This window comes from Anopheles coustani, chromosome X, assembly GCF_943734705.1.
Source record: "Anopheles coustani chromosome X, idAnoCousDA_361_x.2, whole genome shotgun sequence".
Classification (NCBI taxonomy): domain Eukaryota; kingdom Metazoa; phylum Arthropoda; class Insecta; order Diptera; family Culicidae; genus Anopheles; species Anopheles coustani.
This window is the reverse complement of record NC_071290.1, coordinates 11,143,969-11,160,778: the sequence shown is the minus strand read 5'-3', so window position 1 is coordinate 11,160,778 and position 16,810 is coordinate 11,143,969. Positions and strand designations below refer to the sequence as shown.

The window sequence follows — 16,810 nt, the reverse complement described above, 5'->3', positions numbered from 1 at the left end:
TACCTTAATTATGTACATTTATTTAAACAAATATAATTTTCATATAAATTTATAGAACAGTCGCTGGTATGGAATTTTCTTGCCGATTGTTTTGGTTGATTAAACTGTTGAAGGTAAGTTTTTCTCTATTTCTTAGTAGTATTTGTGTTAAAAGATGCAGCAGAAATTCGGCGACATTGCGGTTAATTTTCGATTGATTCATTTTACCCTTGTGCAACAAAAAACGAAACCCGCCGGTCGTTTGGAGTTAGTATAATCATTTTATTTGTATTACAACGTTCCAAAAGCGTTTGTTTTGTTTTATATTTATACACCGTACAGTAATAGTTATCATAGTCGTAATAATAAAAAGATCTTCTCTCACTTCCTTTAACACGCAACATGTCCACCCCCCCCAACCGTGCGTCTCCATCGCGGAAGATAGCCCCCCCGTCCCGTCCCGCTCGTACGGAGCAACTCCATTATGAGCTGAGGGGGCGGGCCCCACACAACTGCAGCGGCGGCAATTTGTCTTTGCCCCATTCCTTGCCCATTTATTTTTTCTCGTTTCGTGTATCAAAAAGGAACAGTTTACGTTACGAACGACGGACCTATACGCTAGTACTTGTTTTTTTTCAAGCTTAAAAAAATATTTCCTAAACACTTGCATCAACATGTAGATTCTACCGCTTTCGCTTTCTTTATCTTTTTGTCGTTTGTTTGTTTGTTTGTTTGTTTCGTTCGTGTTTCGCATGTTTCCCTTTTTTATTTATTTATTTGTATGTTTTTCGTACACTACATCGTTTTTAAACATGTAAGTCACAATTGTCGCCTCCCGTCGATCGTGCACGGACTACTAACTTGCCAGTTGTGTGCTGTATATAAAGTTTCCCTGCACTGTTTGCTAGGTGGGTGAAAGGGATGGGAGGTAGGAGTCGAGGGTGGAAAACTCCAACCCGGCTCGCCCGTGTGTGATGCTTGCAGTCGTTTGTGTGTATGTGTGTGTGTGTGTATGTGTTGGGTCCATAATCGGACAAGATAATCCTATCAAAAGCACAACTAAACGACGTCGCCACCGTTTTCGGGACAATTATATGTTGCTTTTTTTCTCTCCTGTCACCTGCCTTCTCGTACCCCGATTCCATTTTGTTTCTGTGTTCTCTTCTGCAAGGCACGATAATCCCATCAATCAGGGGTTGTGTGCAGGATGCGGGATGGGGGGGGGGGGGGGGGGGGGGGGGGTGCGGCGCTAGGGAGTGCTTGGTATATCGCTTACAAATGTACGTTTAAACAGTAATGAAATAGTTGCATCCTGGCGCTAAAAACTGTCGGACACATTTTGCACGATTTTGCAATTACTACACACTAACACGCGTATCATCAGCGGTTTTGAAATGTGACATTTTGATTGTGAAACATAAAGTTATGCTCAAAACAAACTCATAACGTTAAAGAACTCGACCAGCGCACCGATAAGAGCAAAACACGTATCCCGTTTGACTTCGAGCACCGTCGAGGAACCATTTGTGAATTATTGTACAAAATTAAGAGCTTTTAAAAATGTGAGAAATCAATTCGATTACTTCGATTTTTCAAATGATAATCGAATTTCGATCGCGTACTTTAAAGTATGTCAAAAAGAAATCGTCCTCCTTTAAGGGGTCAGGGAGAGCGTTGGATGTTTCCTCGAGGCGCTCAAAGAACCGCCCGAAAAAGGTTTGCGCACGTTGTGGCACCATTTTTCCATTCCGTTTCCTAACTCGTAACATCTCTGCATCTCTTTGTCAAACCCCGTCTTGGTGCGTGCAATCCAGCATTTCCCTAAAAGTACAAGAGTGTGTATTAAGCGAATCTTGGGTCATACCTAGACTGTTTGGGGGTGTTCCTTGTCAACCGGGTTTTTGTTGGGGAGGCTGTAACTGATGAAGTTCGGGCCAACCTTTGCATCCTCCCCCTTGACCCCTGGTGGAGGGTTTGTTTGCATGCGATTTTTCGTGCAGTTTTGTACATGTATTCGGACTGCGCCCTTCGCGCGCCGGAAAACCCCCATCTTTCAAACGGTGCTCGGTGGTTGTGGTTTTCGTTTTCTTGTCCTCCGATGCTCGGTTCGATCGCTCGCTCGCTCAACTTGTTGGATCTTAAACTCGCTAAAACGCGGTCCACGCCGCCCTGGATGCCCCCTTACAACTAATACGTTAAGATAAAATGCGTTAATTCTGGAAGCGCTAAGATAAACTTAAGAAAGGGTCGTTAGCTAATGATAATCGTTCTAATAATAACCATTCGCTGAAACCGTACGATTTCGCCAATGTTTGCCTACAGATAGAGGAAAACTCCTAGCACAACTAAATAAAAAGGGGATTTGCGATAGACGATCATCGTTTCACAGTAAGCTCTTAAACGAAAAAAATACGCTCTTCTGATACAATTTCCCTTCCCATCGTGACAATAGCTTTGCGCAGGTGGCGAACTAACGTTTGAACATTGATACACACGCAAAGCATTCGTTACGTCCTCCGTGTCGTGCGTCTTTTTCCCTGCTGATTGAACCAAAACTGGACCCATCTCAACGTCCACCTTTGCTTACATGTAAACATTCACTCCGTTCATCTTACTGCCGATTCCACTTCCGACAGAGAAACCCATACTTCGCTCACCAGTATACACACCTTTCTAAGCCTAGCGCTGACAACACATCTAACTAACATCTAAACCGCAAAATTTTCATTACTTTAATTCGGCTAAATACAAAGGTACAACAGAAACATTTCAATGGTTGCTACTTCCGAGAAAGGGTTGGCCGCAAAGAATGCGTTTTTTGTTTCGAATCTCCTTCTAGCTGTCCACACTTAACGCAGAAAGGAAAACCCTTCCACGGCCGCTTGGGAGTGAAGTTTTAATTTTCTTCACCTAAGACACACCGGAACCGATTATTCAAAGCAAAGAGAAATCGCCGTTCGAAAACAAAAAGCTCTCTTTCTAACACTGCGTATTTCGCGAGAAAGAGGCGAAGGACAAAACACAGACACTGTTTCATATGACACTTTCCCCGGGAGGGGAGGTAAAAGGGCGGGTATGGTGATTTAGTATGATACATCCTAAATCTGTTTCCTACCGCCCGTAACATCTAGAGCTGGCTAGGGTGGGTTTCAAATAACCTAAATTTACTATCAAACACGACGACACACCGTCTTACAAAAATATTCTACGATCGTACCGTACGGACTAAACCACATGGTGGACGTTATTATGGTGGATGCGTGGCGAAGTATGGGTCCCCTTTTCGTGTCGTGACGCTCTCGTGTGTGGCTTCCAGATTTCAATCTATTTTTGGTCAGTTCACTAACAACAAAACATTCGGGTCATTTGGGACGGGCCTTGAAGGACTTTACGGGCCATTCGCAACGCACCATAGTGCGGTGGCTGTATTGGTGATGGATCCCGATCGGCCATTTCTCCTCACGCACTCGACCCACACGCGTCCTGCAAAGCATCGTCCTCTCGAACGCAGCTGAAAGGGTTTCGTTTGACAAAGTCCCCGTCTCGGAGGTGTATGTGAGCACTGGAATTGAATAAATGTTCCGTACAGTCTCAGCTTTGACTGTCTGTAAGGATATCGTAGGTGGAAGAGTGTTTCGTAGACTGTACAGTTAGTTAGTAACGAAAGTTAGTTCGGGACAGAACTCTCCTATAAGAAACCCCTGTTTTAGTCGAGAAAACCTTGAAGTGGCTCTACACGGTGTTCAATATATTCTCACACATATTTAACCGATCAATTATTTACATGACACTATGTCGGATTATCGCGCGACACGCGGCGGAAGGATTGTGGCGTTGAACTGAACCAAAGTGGACATGTTTTGCTTGTTTATACTTGCTAGCCTAGAGGGCCACTCAAAATAATACATTGGATTGAGATCAGGGCAACTGGAGTTAGGGATCAAATTAGCTGTGTTAAAATGTGCTTGGGATCCGCGACAGCCGAGCGGTAGCGCCGGTTAGAAAATCGGCCCATGAGCGCCGGGGCTCACCACCTCGACGGCGTGGGTTCGAATCCCAACCGAGACCGGACCCTCCCCTGTACGAGAGGACTGACTATCCACATACAACAGGGAATAAAGTCCCGTAAGCCCTTAACGGGCTGGCATGACCAAGAGGTCGTTACGCCAAGAAGAAAATGTGCTTGATCTTGTTTAAACACGTTTTCATCAAAAACACCCATTGTAGAACATAGACCGTTGGCTTTACTGCCTTTTTTGTGCGGTATTTGAGACATATACCTTCCAAACAATGGTCGGAGTATGGAAATATTTTGGACTCTGTCATTTGGAACACTCTAAAACTGCCGCTATTTCGATTTAAAAATTACGTTAAGTTCCTAGATTCCTAAAATTCTTCAAAACTGTATGCGAATGGTAATAACCAAACAAAACTTTCGATAACTTGTATAAACGATCTAGAATGTTGCAAAAATATGGAGCAAGTAACAGAACTATAGCATCTTCACTGCGGCTCGATGAGAAAAGTGTTTGAGAAGATATTGGACGCCGTGTACTTGGTCTTGGGGCCGAAAGGGCCGAGCATTCGTGTTAATCTGAAACCCATACCGGAACGATCGGAAGAGCACGGACGTTTCCGACCGCCTTCCGACCACGATAGTACTCAACATAGTGGTTAAACTTTTAAAGAAAAAATACTGGAAAATCTCCAGAAACCCCAATAGTCACGCGCCAGAGAGAACCAGTGGGATTAGCAGCAAGCGTTCAAAACTTATATTCGATGTGTTAGAATGATATAGATAAGAAAAACTTACAAACTATGATGGTATAAAATATAGGTATCTAAAATAAAGGGTAGAAAGGGTTTTGTACGGTAGATAAAACTAAAAAATTGGCCAACGCCGAGGTTAATGCTTAAACCGGCGGGTGTTTGTGAGCTCTGAAACGGATCGTTAGCGCATGGTGATGGAGATGTAAACAATAGGTAGGTTTAGTAGCCTTTGGTCGAGGGAACTAATGAGGAGAGATTACTGTACCGTTAAATGCAAAACATGGTATAGCTTTTCACTTTGGCTTTGGGGTGATCAACACCATCTCCAACCATGGCCGGCCGAATGCTTTTGGCTGGCGTCCTTGCTTTTGTAAGTACTGGGGAGTGCTAAGTTGCGCTTTCTTTTGAGCTCAAAGTTATCTTGGGTTACGACACCGGTGTTGCCACCACCACGCCAACCCATCCAAGTTAGAAGAGAAGGAAAGAGAGCGCTCCGGCGGTATTGCCTACCACGGAGAAAGCTAGACCGGAGAAGGGAGGGGGGGAAAAAAGTCCAAAAGATCCCAAAACATCCCGGGTTCCAAACCGGTTTCGAGTAACAGCATCCTATCCGGATCCCTTTCCCGAACGCTTAAATGTAGGTGATGCTGAGGAATAAATAAAAGGATGCAGTAGGCGCCTTGCTGGTGTGATACCACCCCGATCAGTCGATTGAGATAAGACTGGAATCGAAGCCGTCGCACAGGTCGATGACGCTGTCCAGGTCGAGCATGCGCGAGATGTTGGCGTCATAGCTGGAGAGGGTGGGCAGCTCGCTACCCAGCGAGCTCAGCGAGCCGCTGTTCGCAGCATCCCCCACGTTCGAGACGTTGGTGTTCGAGCCGAAGATGTTGCCCAGCGACGACCAGCTGGTGATCGGGGCGGTAGTGCCCGGCGAGACGCCAAAGCTCGACGTCGTCGTCGGATACAGGGCCACCGAGCTTTGTGCCAGCAGTGCGTCCGGTTTGCGTACCGAGATGTGCGATGTTCCTGCCGCTGCCGCTGCTACTCCTGCTCCTGCTGATGCTACTGGCGATGCTGTTGGCGCTGCTACTGCTGCCGTTGGCGTTGCTGTGGGAGCTACTGTTGGAGCTGCTGTTGGTGTTGCTGCTGTGGGCGCTACTGTTCCTGGTGCAACCGACTTATCGCTAGCCGGTCGGTTCACCTGCTTAATGGAGATGGCCGTGCTTTCGCCGAGCCAGGCCCAGGCACGTCCGACGGCATCGACGCTGGCTTTGGCCACGTCACTGCTGCTCAGCGGTCCGGTAACCGTGACTGAGGTGACGGTTGCCGTGGGCGGCTGTCGGGCGAACGTCGAAACCGTTTTGGACTGGCTGAACGGCGCCGTCGATAACATCGTCGAGGAGGTGGACGCCATGGAGGCTGGTGCACCGGCAGGTAGGTAGCTGATCGTGGTGGCGGAAGACGTGCTACCGAAGGAGCTGCCGATCGGACGGATCGTGATACTTTCACCTACCGGCACCGTTCGATTCGTGCGACCCAAGAATGCGCCGCCCGCCACACCCCCGCCGCCATTGGTGCGCACGCGACCACCGCCGGCGCCGGCCTTGAGGACGGTGGTGCCCGTCGGTGCCCGTGCCGCCGTCTGCAGCGTGTACCCTCCTCCTGCCGGCGATCCCGGCTGGTGGCCGGTGCTGATGACCTTCACCTTCGACGTGCCGCTCGCCACCGACGTCGTCACGATGCTCGTCTTTATGGCACTGAGGCTGTACGTGACGGGCGTTATCTTCTGGCCGACCGACACGATGCCGGGAGTGGCGGCGGAACCGCTGCTGCCACCGCCGCCCAGCGCACCACCACCGATCACCACCGCACCGTCCCGAGTGCCCACTGAAACGTTGGTCCCGGTCACCGGCGAGTTGTACTGCTGCAGCAGCTCCGTCAGACTGCGACGGATCTGGAAGCAAGAACGTATTTATAAAGTCAGCGAGTCTCAAATGCGTCTCAGAACATAGGAACCAGATAAGATATATCTTTTTAAATAATAATTTAAATTAAGAGATCCCGCAAAAGCATAAACATGACAATCGTTTCCATTTCGATTTTTCGTTAGTGTAGATTACAACACCGCATCATCTTACGTTCATTTTTAAAATATGTAGGTGTAATCTCCCTGGTTGGGTAAAGCATCAGTGGCTTTCCACCATTTTACCATTTTATGAACCATTTTATTGAACCATTTTACAAACTGTGAACTTAGAAATCACCCAGAAAACACAGTCATGGAACCATCAGTTAGCTGTTGTAATTATGCCCGTTTTCATAATCTGAACTCTCTACCTTCATACCAAAATTGTTGGCATATACTTTCGTTAGCATTTGAATTAGATTTCCCGTCTCCGAATGCGCTCACGACGGAGTTCAGGGTTTTCTGCTCCCCATTTTAAATTAGTGTAAATACTGTCTTCAATAAATACCAGCTCGAAGTAAACATGAACATGATACGAATCTAAAAGAAATGTTTACTTCAGCTGGCTTTCGTGCATGGCGAACAAGGCAAAAGATTTTACCAAAGGATTCAATTCAAAGTACCTCAAAATAAAAAAAAGAAGTAAATCATCATTGACAGCTTGAGTGTGAATTCTGATAAGAAACAAATTTTCATCAAGGCAACCCAGTGGCGGATCATAGGGTAAGCAAACTAAGCGACTGCTTGAGGCCCCGTCGTTTTTGGACATTTTTTTTTTCAATTTTAATATATTTTAATATTGAAATTAATTTTATTATTTTACCACAAAGTTGCTTGTTTATCAAATGCAGGATGAGGTTTGGAATTTACTTTTGAATGAAAGTAAATCAAAAATATGAAAATGCCAGAATGATCCAACTTATCTGAATTGTGTTTGGATGCAAAACAGGTACCGTGTTTTTTTTTTTTTGGTTTAAAATATGAGATTGATGCACAGACGTAAATAAAAGAGATCAGTGTAGAGATTTGATTAAAGAAGAGAAAAATGCTCACAATAGCTTAAGGATAATAGACATCGATTGGCAAAAGTACTGTTTTGCAGTACATTATTCTTGCTTTTTCTTTTTCACCGATTGTAAATTTTAAATCGCAAAAATAAATTCATTAAAAAAAATTAATTGCTTGTCGATTTGGTTCATATCATTTGGAAATGATATTCATGGAAAAAGATTCTCTTAAAAAGTTATAAATGGTATCGCATCAAATGAGGCTTTGCAAACCAGACCTGTGGCAATGAACAGTTTTCAATCAAGTACCACTAAGGAAAATTGTACTTTAATTTCAATTCCATTCCTCATTAAAAATATGTGGTTTAATCTAAATTGAAATTTTATAAATTATTTTGGAATATAAAGTTGAATGGTGAAAATATTGCAAAATATGTTTTAGGGTCCTCCAACTTATAGCTGCTTGGGGCCCCTAGAAATGCTGCCGCTGGCGGTACGTTACCATACACCTGCTTTGAGGAGAAACTCTGTAAATCTTGAGAGAACGAGAAAAATGCTAAGTGAGGTAAGCATGAAACGTTCCTGTACCTTTAGTCCATCGGCACGGTGAGGGTTGCGGCAGCCCCGGCACTTGCAATCGACGCAGGACTTGGAGTCCACGTAGCAAGGACACCGTTGGCCGCAGCAGGTAAGTTTGCCCGGCGTCGGTGTTGCATTGCCGCAGCGGCAGCCTTTTCGCTTCAGCGCTTGCGCGAGTTGTTGCGCTTGTTGTGCTGGTCTCTGCTGCTGCTGCTGTTGTTGTTGTTGCTGCTGTTGCTGCTGCTGCAATTGCACCTGCGATTGTAGTTGCATCTGCTGCAGCTGTTGATGTTGTGTTTGTACCTGCTGCTGCTGCTGCTGCTGTAGTTGTAGCAGCAATTGCGGCTCCTGTTTCATCTGTGGCTGCTGGGGAAGCGGTTCCTGCTTCAACTGCTGCTGGAACAGCACCTGCTGAATCGGCTTCTGCTGTTGGACGACCAACGGTTGGGTTGCGTTGGGCTGCGGCGCTAGCGTCAGCAACGGTTGGGGCGTTGTCCGCACCTGCTGTTTACGCTTCAGCTGCTCCAGTTGCAGCTGTGCCTGCTGCTGCTGCTGCGGCGAGGTTTGCTGCTGCTGTTGTGTGATAGCGGACGTTTGCTGCTGTTGCAGCCGTTGCTGTTCAAGCTGCTGCTGCACGCTCTTACTTTGCTGCATTCGAATCTGCGATATGATCGAGCTGGTTTGTGGAGCAGGCTGCTGCTGCTGTCGCTGCTGCGGCGGATTTTGTGATGTGGCCGCGATCGTGGTCATCGTTAGCCGGTCACCGACACCCGCCAGCGCCGTCCCCGACACCGGGACGCGCGGGCTGACCGCGCCGATGTTGACCACCTTCGATGGCATTTTCGCCGGGGTCGCACCCTTGGCCACCGAGACCGGGTCGGGCTTGCGCTTGATCGTTACCTTGTTGCCGCTCTCGGCGTACACGACCGAGTACATCGTCGAGCCGCTGGAGACGGTTTTTATCGGCGCTGGCTGGAACTTGATCTCCTGCGGTGTGGTAATGTTAACGATGCGCGGTGTCGTCGGTGTGCAGGTGTTCTTGACGATCGGCACGGGCTGGTGGCCGCCGGCCGCGCCTTGCTGTACGCCTGCTGGGCCGAACACCGGTGTGCTGCGCACGGGATCGGCGTGAATAATGGTGCGCGCCGGGATAACATTCCGTATAACGCTGCCGCCAGTCGGTAGCAGTTTGTTTGCCGATCGTGACACGATTGCCGCCGGCGACACTAGGCGGGGCTGAGCTGAGGGTAGCTGCGGTCCAGCTTGCAATGGCGTCCCCTGTGCCTTGGGCTGCTGTACCGTTTGCAGTTGCTGCACCGGCTGCAACGATTGCTGCTGATTCAATGCTGGCTGTACCACAAACTGTTGTTGCACCACAACCAGTGGCTTGCCCTGCTGTTGTTGCTGCTGCTTTTGTTTTTGCAGCTGCAGCTGCTGTTGAATTTGTTGTAGCTGCTGCTTTTGCGACGGCTGCTGTGGTTGCTCTTGCTGCGGGGGTGATGCCAGCTGCTGTTGCTGCTTTACCATCGGCTGTTCAACTGGTTTTACCGGTTGCATCTGTTGTTGCTTTTGTTCCTCTGCGCACGACTTGTACTGCTGTGGCCACTGTTGTGCTGGTAGAAGCTGGTTACTAGCCGGGAACTGCTGGTGCTGCTGCGGTTGCAATGACAACTTCTGCTGCTGCTGCTGCTGCAACACAACCATTTGCTGCTGTTGTTTTCGCGCGTTCACTTGCTTTCGCTGCTGTGCCGTAACAGCACTGTGGTCGCCTGGTAGCTGAACCGATTTCGGTTGCATTTGCATCTGAGACTGCTGGCGAGCGAGTTGAACTTGATGCTGTAGCAAATTCATCTGCGGTTGCTGTTGCTGCGGATGCTCTGCCTGTTGCTTTTGTTGCTGCTGATCCTGATACTGCTGTTGCTGTTGTTGCAATTGTTGTCGTTGCTGGTGTAGCTGTTGATGTTGTTGTGGCTCTGGCTGTGGCTGTACTTGTTGCTGTTGTTGCAGCTGCGGTTGTTGTTGTGGCTGCTTCTGCAGCTGCTGCTGTTGTTGTTGAGGTTGTTGCAGTTGCTGCTGTTGCTTCTGCTGCTGTTGGTTCTGCTGCTGTTGCGGTTGCTGCTGCTGCTTTTGCTGTTGCTTTTGCAATTGCAACTGTTGCAGTTGTTGTTTGTTTAGCTGTTGCGACTGTTGCTGCAATTGCAGTTTCTGCTGCTGTTGCTGTTGCGACTGCTGTAACTGTAGCTGTTGTTGCTGCTGTTGTTGCACTTGTAGTTGCTGCTGCTGCTGCTGCTGCTGTGACTGTAGCTGTAGCTGTACTTGCACTTGCTGCTGTTGATACAGTTGTTGCGCCTGGTGCAATTTCAACTGCATTTGGAGCAGCTGGTTCGGAATCTGCTGGTGTGTTTGGCTTTGCTGCTGCGTCGGTTGCTGTGGCGTAAGCTGGTTCGGCGAACTAAGCTGCCCATCTTCCTCTTTCTTTATAACCTCTTCACACTTGTGCTCCTGCGCCAGCGGCTGTGGCTTAATTTGTTGCGGATTGGGCGTGGAATCCAGCATTTGTTGCGATTGATGTGGCTGAATTTGCACCTGTTTCTGTTGCACTGGTACTGGCAGACCCATTGGCTGGCCTCGCTGTTCACTCATCGTTTTGCTGGTTTTGTTTACTACTTTTCCCTGCTTATCTGTCTGCGGTTTTGTGCTAGCCTGTTTCTGCCGCTGGTTCTGCTTCTGCTGTTGCTTTAGAACTTGCTGCTGCATTTGCTTCTGCTGCTGCTGCTGCTGCTGCTGCTGCTGCTTCTGCAGTTGCTTCTGCTGCTGCTTCTGCTGCTGCTTCTGCTGCTGCTGAGGATACTGCTGCTGCTGCTTTTGCGGTGGATGCTGGAGGAGCTGCTGCTGCTGCTGCTTTTGCTGCTGCTGTGATGGGTGCGGCTGCTGCTGTTGCTGGAGATTTTGAATTGGTGCTTGTTTCCGCTCCTGCGGCTTTGATTGTTGTGTTAGTTGCAGTTTGGGTGGTTGTTGCTGTTGCTGTTGCTGCGGTTGATGTTGTTCCGACTTCGGCTGCCGTTGCTTCGGTGGATTTTGAACCTGCTGTTGTTCAACCTGCACTTGCACCTTACTCTGCTGCTGTGGAGCCTGTTCCAGTGGCGTCTGGAGCTTAGGATTCGCACACTTTTGCTGCGGCTGCTGGATCTTTCGTTTCTTCGGTTCTTTCGGTTCTTTCGGTTCTTTCTGTTGCTTCCGCTGTTTCGGCTGTTTTGGTTGGACCGGTTCATTAGGTTGCCCTTGATCCGACACGGGCTGCTTCTCCTGCTGCTGGAGCGGCTGCTGAGGCTTTGCTAGCAAATCGCTCTGGTCCATTTTCTCTGGCTCTGGAAGATGTTCACCAGTTTTCATTTGTTTTGATACCGTTGGATTCGGCTGTTGCTGTTGCTGCTTCCGCTTTTGCGGCCCCGGTTTCGGTGGTTTTTCTGCAGCCGTTCTCAACGCACGATTGTTCAGATCGTTCGGTTGGGCAGGCAAGGATTGTGGCAACTGGCTCTGCTGTTCGTTCGTGCTTGCCTTCGGCTGCCCCACAGCAGACGTTGTACGTTTAACAGTTTTGCGAGCGCTCGGTCCCGCATCTGACGGAACCAGAGGCATCTGTGCCGGCGTACCCTTGTTCGTTGCCGCGGTAGCGACGGACGTGGGCGGTATGGCGAGTGTCGCAGGGATCGCACCCACAACCGACGTTGCCAGCGCATTGAGGCTTGGTGCCGGATAGATACACGGCAGTATGGAGTAGGCCGATTTTGTAAGTCCGGAATTGCACTTGAAATCGTCCTGGAACATCGCGCCCTCTTCAATCAAATCCATCAGACTTCCAGGGGTTCCGTTGGATCGTCCGGGTGCCCTACTGCGACCGACATTGCCGGTAGCACCGCCCTCCGCCTGCATTGACGCGCAGTTGCGTATCTCCTCGTAGATGGGCCGCGACCGAATGTACCCGCAGATGCCTTTGTAGCACTGCAGAATCAGCCGCAGCTGCGTGTTTTCCCGGTATAGGAACAAATCCTTGCAGAACCGACATGCCGGCTTCAGCTTCTTCCGCTTGCCAACGCAAACGCGACAAACGTGATGCTGGCATCCGGCGGCAGACGGACTGTGTGGATCGACCAGCAGCTTGCAGCAGACGACGCAGCTCAGACTCTTCCGCAGGTATGGCAGCAGTCGGTTCAGATCCGGCAGCTCCTCGGCGATGTTGCCCTGGAACACCAGGCGCGACGTCGTAATGTACAGCGACGTTGGATTCATGGTAATGCGTTTTGATTGGTGCTGCTGCGGGTGCTGCTGCTGCTCCGGAGCTACCGCCGAAGGCACAACGCATTTATGCCAACAGCACTATCACAACAAATGCTCATACACCGACGCACCACGCACGGCACTCTGTTCTCGTTCAATCCTGCTTTCCGATAGTCTCTCTAGGTGCGGTCCCGCTTCTACCGGGACCGATACGCACTTTATCTTTTGTAAATTAGCAAGCTTTGCACATTTGCACGGCCTAAAACATACAAAATAAAACTAGCACAAACTGTTTGACAGCTTCTTTATTTGCTATGTACGCGTTCCTCCTGCCTATGCACATTGCTAGAATCGACGCTCTCTGTGCAGTGCTAGCGCTGCAATGCACTTCCCTGCTCGAACCGCACGTATGACAGCTCCAAAATCGAGCAGCAGCAGGGTTCATACATGGTTGCAGAGGTTAACCCACAGCCTTCTGTCATCCTGAAATTTCATTTATGCTGTCCCTTCGTCTAGTTTCCGTATGTTCTTCTCGAATTAAAGATATTCATTTTTTCCACCAAACATGGAAGATTCACGGAATGAAAAATCACTTTCATTCCGTTATCAGTTATTTTGTAAGTGTTTAAGGCAAACGTCACCGGTTTATAACAACTACGGAACTGTCACTAGCTGCCACCGATGTGCATGATGGATAAACTGCTCGAATTTTCCAAGGACAAATGGCGTTATAGTGCTCGAACTACACAATAAAGTACTCGAAGGGCATAATTATTTGTTCTATGTACCTAGTAAAATTTGTTATTTTTTTCAAATTTATATGAAATATATAACATAATATGTATTTTGCATCGGCGGGGGTTCCACGATAGCTGTGCGCTAACGCCAGTCGGGAAATCGGGCAATGAGCGCTGAGGCAACCCCTAGCCGGCACTGCTTTGAACACCAACCGGGACCGGGCCCACCCTAGTACGAGAGAATTGAATATCCACGATACTAAAACGAAAAAGGTCTGGTAAGCTTTCAGTGAGCAAGCATGTAAAATAAGAAACACCAAAATCGAAACATAACGGCTTTAACACACCAGAGCAAACATACGAATGTTGGATCAACGAACGGCTTATCTCGTGACCACTTTTTAAGTCGCAAGGTGATGATGCTCGAGCTGAACATTGTAGCATTTCATCGACTTCATCTTCGGTTTATGATTCCGTTAGAATATTACTATTTATAACAGTTAGTGCGGATTTGATGGAGGAACCGATCATGAACGAAAACCCTTTTGAAAAACAATTTTTCTTAGCTTTAATATTATGATTTGTTTATGCGTATTGCGTAGTTACGTTACAACAGACTGAATCACGTGGAATATACCAAGTTTACACGTTGTGTTCGTAAATTTACACGTTTTGTACTGCTCCAATAAGTATTCGCCAGTACAGAAGAGGATTAGATGTTACGCGAGGGAGGAACGTGGCCCATCCTTGTACGAGAAGACTAAATAACCGGGTAAACAATGGGATTCCTAAGATTCCTTTACGACCGGCATATTTGAACACGATCATTTAGCCAGAGTAGAAGAGGAACTTCGTCGCTTCTACAGCAAAAGAAGTTCAGTTCAAAATTACGATTAATATGTATCACTTTTTCGATCGGTTACCCACCCAAAAGAAAGTGTGGACCGGAAATATTTAATGGAATCGTAACATTGGCCAATGTTTACTAGACTTCCTCGATTCGGTTTGCATTGGAATTATAAACTTTAATTTACCTGCTCGCGCAGCTTTCTTTCATTTATTACTTTTATGCAAAGAAGAATCTTACAAACCGGGGCTTTAGGATTTACTCGGAGTAATTTCATCAATTCAGAATATTTTTATAAAGGTACAGTAAAACACGTATTTATATACAGTTACCAGAATGCAATGCACTTGTACATATAAGCATGCTTACAATTTAGCCCTGATTATATGTTCCCACCATTATACATTTTTTTGTCATGTATGTGGCTTCCGTATGTATATGCATATCTGTAAATGTTACTCACGATGGGATGTTCTATCTTCCACTAATCTTGCACTCTGAGACCGAGTCTTATCTCTAAATCTCACATCATCTCCCTTATATCAAATCTTTATCTTTTAATTTTCTTAATAAACGATCTCCTATCCTATTTTTATAAGTCCTTTCCATTGACTCGATTTCCATTCCGTCACACAGCTACACCACGATAGACGAGCCATTGAGAGGTCCGTTTAAGGCCCGGTTAAACATCTATGTTACAGAATCGAGATACGACGATGACTCCTGTGAGGATGTTACAGGGGGATATTTGTTTCAAAGGACTTCCAAAAGATACGTAGGTAATATACTGTGCTAGAACAAAATACCCACGGGGCAACACACTGAGTTGTGAACTGATTCACCGCCTCTAACCAAACGGTCAAGCAGCTGTCGAGCGAGTTTATCGCGAGTCAACCTCGTCCAGGAGTGGTGCATTTGTGATGGGTGTTTCCTTAATCTGTTTCGCATTTGTGTCGTTCGCTGCTCGACATCGCGACATTCCCTCACTTCCCGACGCGTGCGGGTACCTAGACAACAAAAAACTAAATAGCTGTACGACTTGTTGCGTATATATTCGCCCTGCCCGTTCTAGCGCCAGTATGTTTTTCACCCCAAGCGGATCGCTCCAAAGCCTCAAACATGAAGTACTATTATCAATGGCATTTTGCCCCGGGGCGAGGACCACTCATAACATATCTTTGTGTTACTTTAAAGCATCTGTTCATCAACACACTCCCAAGGAATCAATCTGATTGATATTAGTTGGTGTGCTATTTTCATATTTTGTTTCTTTTCTATATATTTTCCTCTAGGTACACCAATCGGACAATCTTACAGACATAAGCATGATTTAAAACATCCAATCCAATCGATGGTTAATTTTTGTTACTTCAACACCCCGCTTTCTTCGTGCAAGTAAGGATGAGGGTCGCTTAGGTGCTCAACACTTTACTGCCTTACAATATTTTCCTGACTCGCAAAGATATTCATCTAATTTGTTGTTTCTCTCTCTCTATCTCGCTCTGCTTGTTGCTTTTTTTCTAATGGCAGAACCATTTTCGTTTATAGCCCGCCAAACATTACTACCAGAGCTAGAAAGTTCCATTCAATTTACCTAAGGCATGGCCATATTCTGTACATGGATGGTCGTCGCAGGTACCCAAGACCATTGAACTGGTTTGCAAAAACAACAAACAGGAATTTTTGACGTTACTTTTTCCGTAAATGTACGCAGTACTCGAACATACATTCATTTACCAGCTGCAACGCAATTGTGGAGTCAAATAAATAAATAAAGTAACCCTACACTATCTTTCTGGGGCATTTTTATAATGTTTGAACGGAAAAGGGTTATGCTTATACAATCGAAATATGATTTGCGTTTTACCTTCTATCTATGCTGTATCTAGTAGGTTCGCGCTTTGAATCGCTAAACACACTGCCAATGTAAAATTGTTGTGATTGAATAAGTGTGACCAAAACAATTTTTAAAATGCGAACTTTACACGTGTTTGCTTTGTTGTTGAATGTTTGGCGAACTGCACGTGTAACCTACATAAAAGGTTTTATTCTGTTTTCTTTTGTTTGCTGGTTCCTGTACACCAGCGATACTTAAACTACTATCTGTAGTAGGTAAATATATACTAGAGTTTGATGAATTCAACAATTTGATGAGTTCCTTGGTTTGTTTTTCGTTTACACCTTGTACCTTACGCTTTCTGCCATCAATTTTCACAAGCGTTCACCAGCGATTGAGACTATTATATCTGTCAACAACAAACGATAGGCGAGCTCGTCCTAGAATTCCTGAAGTGCGGATGTGTTATTTGCATTTGATTTTCTTTTTTCGTGTCATTGAGAGACGATTAGGAAAGTTCTGTTTTTCACAGCTAATGGGTTTGAAAAATTCACTAATGTTACATTAAAGAACAAAAACCGAATGTTTCAATTTACCAAGTTTATCGAACAAAATGAATCAATAAAAAAAAAAATTAAAATTCTCTCCATGTGATCTGTTATGCGTGGACATGTGCGTTAGACAGCTATCAACGCGCGAAAGCTATAACAATATGCATTCGCACCGTTTTTTTTCTAATTTTCAACTAGTGGCTGGAGGGAATAAATGAAAATGAGTCCGCGAGGAACCTGAGAACAAGATATTGTT

The 16,810-nt window shown here is 46.6% G+C and overlaps 2 protein-coding genes across 2 annotated transcripts in view; one reads left to right on the top strand and one right to left on the bottom strand.

The window, feature by feature from the left end:
• The window catches only part of LOC131269499 (aminopeptidase N), a 232,460-nt gene that overhangs the window by 85,355 nt on the left and 130,295 nt on the right, over nt 1–16,810 (top strand). The window lies entirely within an intron of this gene.
• On the bottom strand, nt 5,404–12,594 carry LOC131269084 (E3 ubiquitin-protein ligase msl-2-like). The gene is made up of 7 exons (XM_058271402.1): nt 11,266–12,594; nt 10,758–10,926; nt 10,541–10,653; nt 10,135–10,428; nt 8,608–8,622; nt 8,314–8,547; nt 5,404–5,560 (listed from the first exon to the last, which is right to left on the bottom strand). The coding sequence occupies exons 1-7, from the start codon at nt 12,592–12,594 to the stop codon at nt 5,453–5,455; spliced, it is 2,262 nt and encodes a 753-aa protein (XP_058127385.1). The 3' UTR covers nt 5,404–5,452.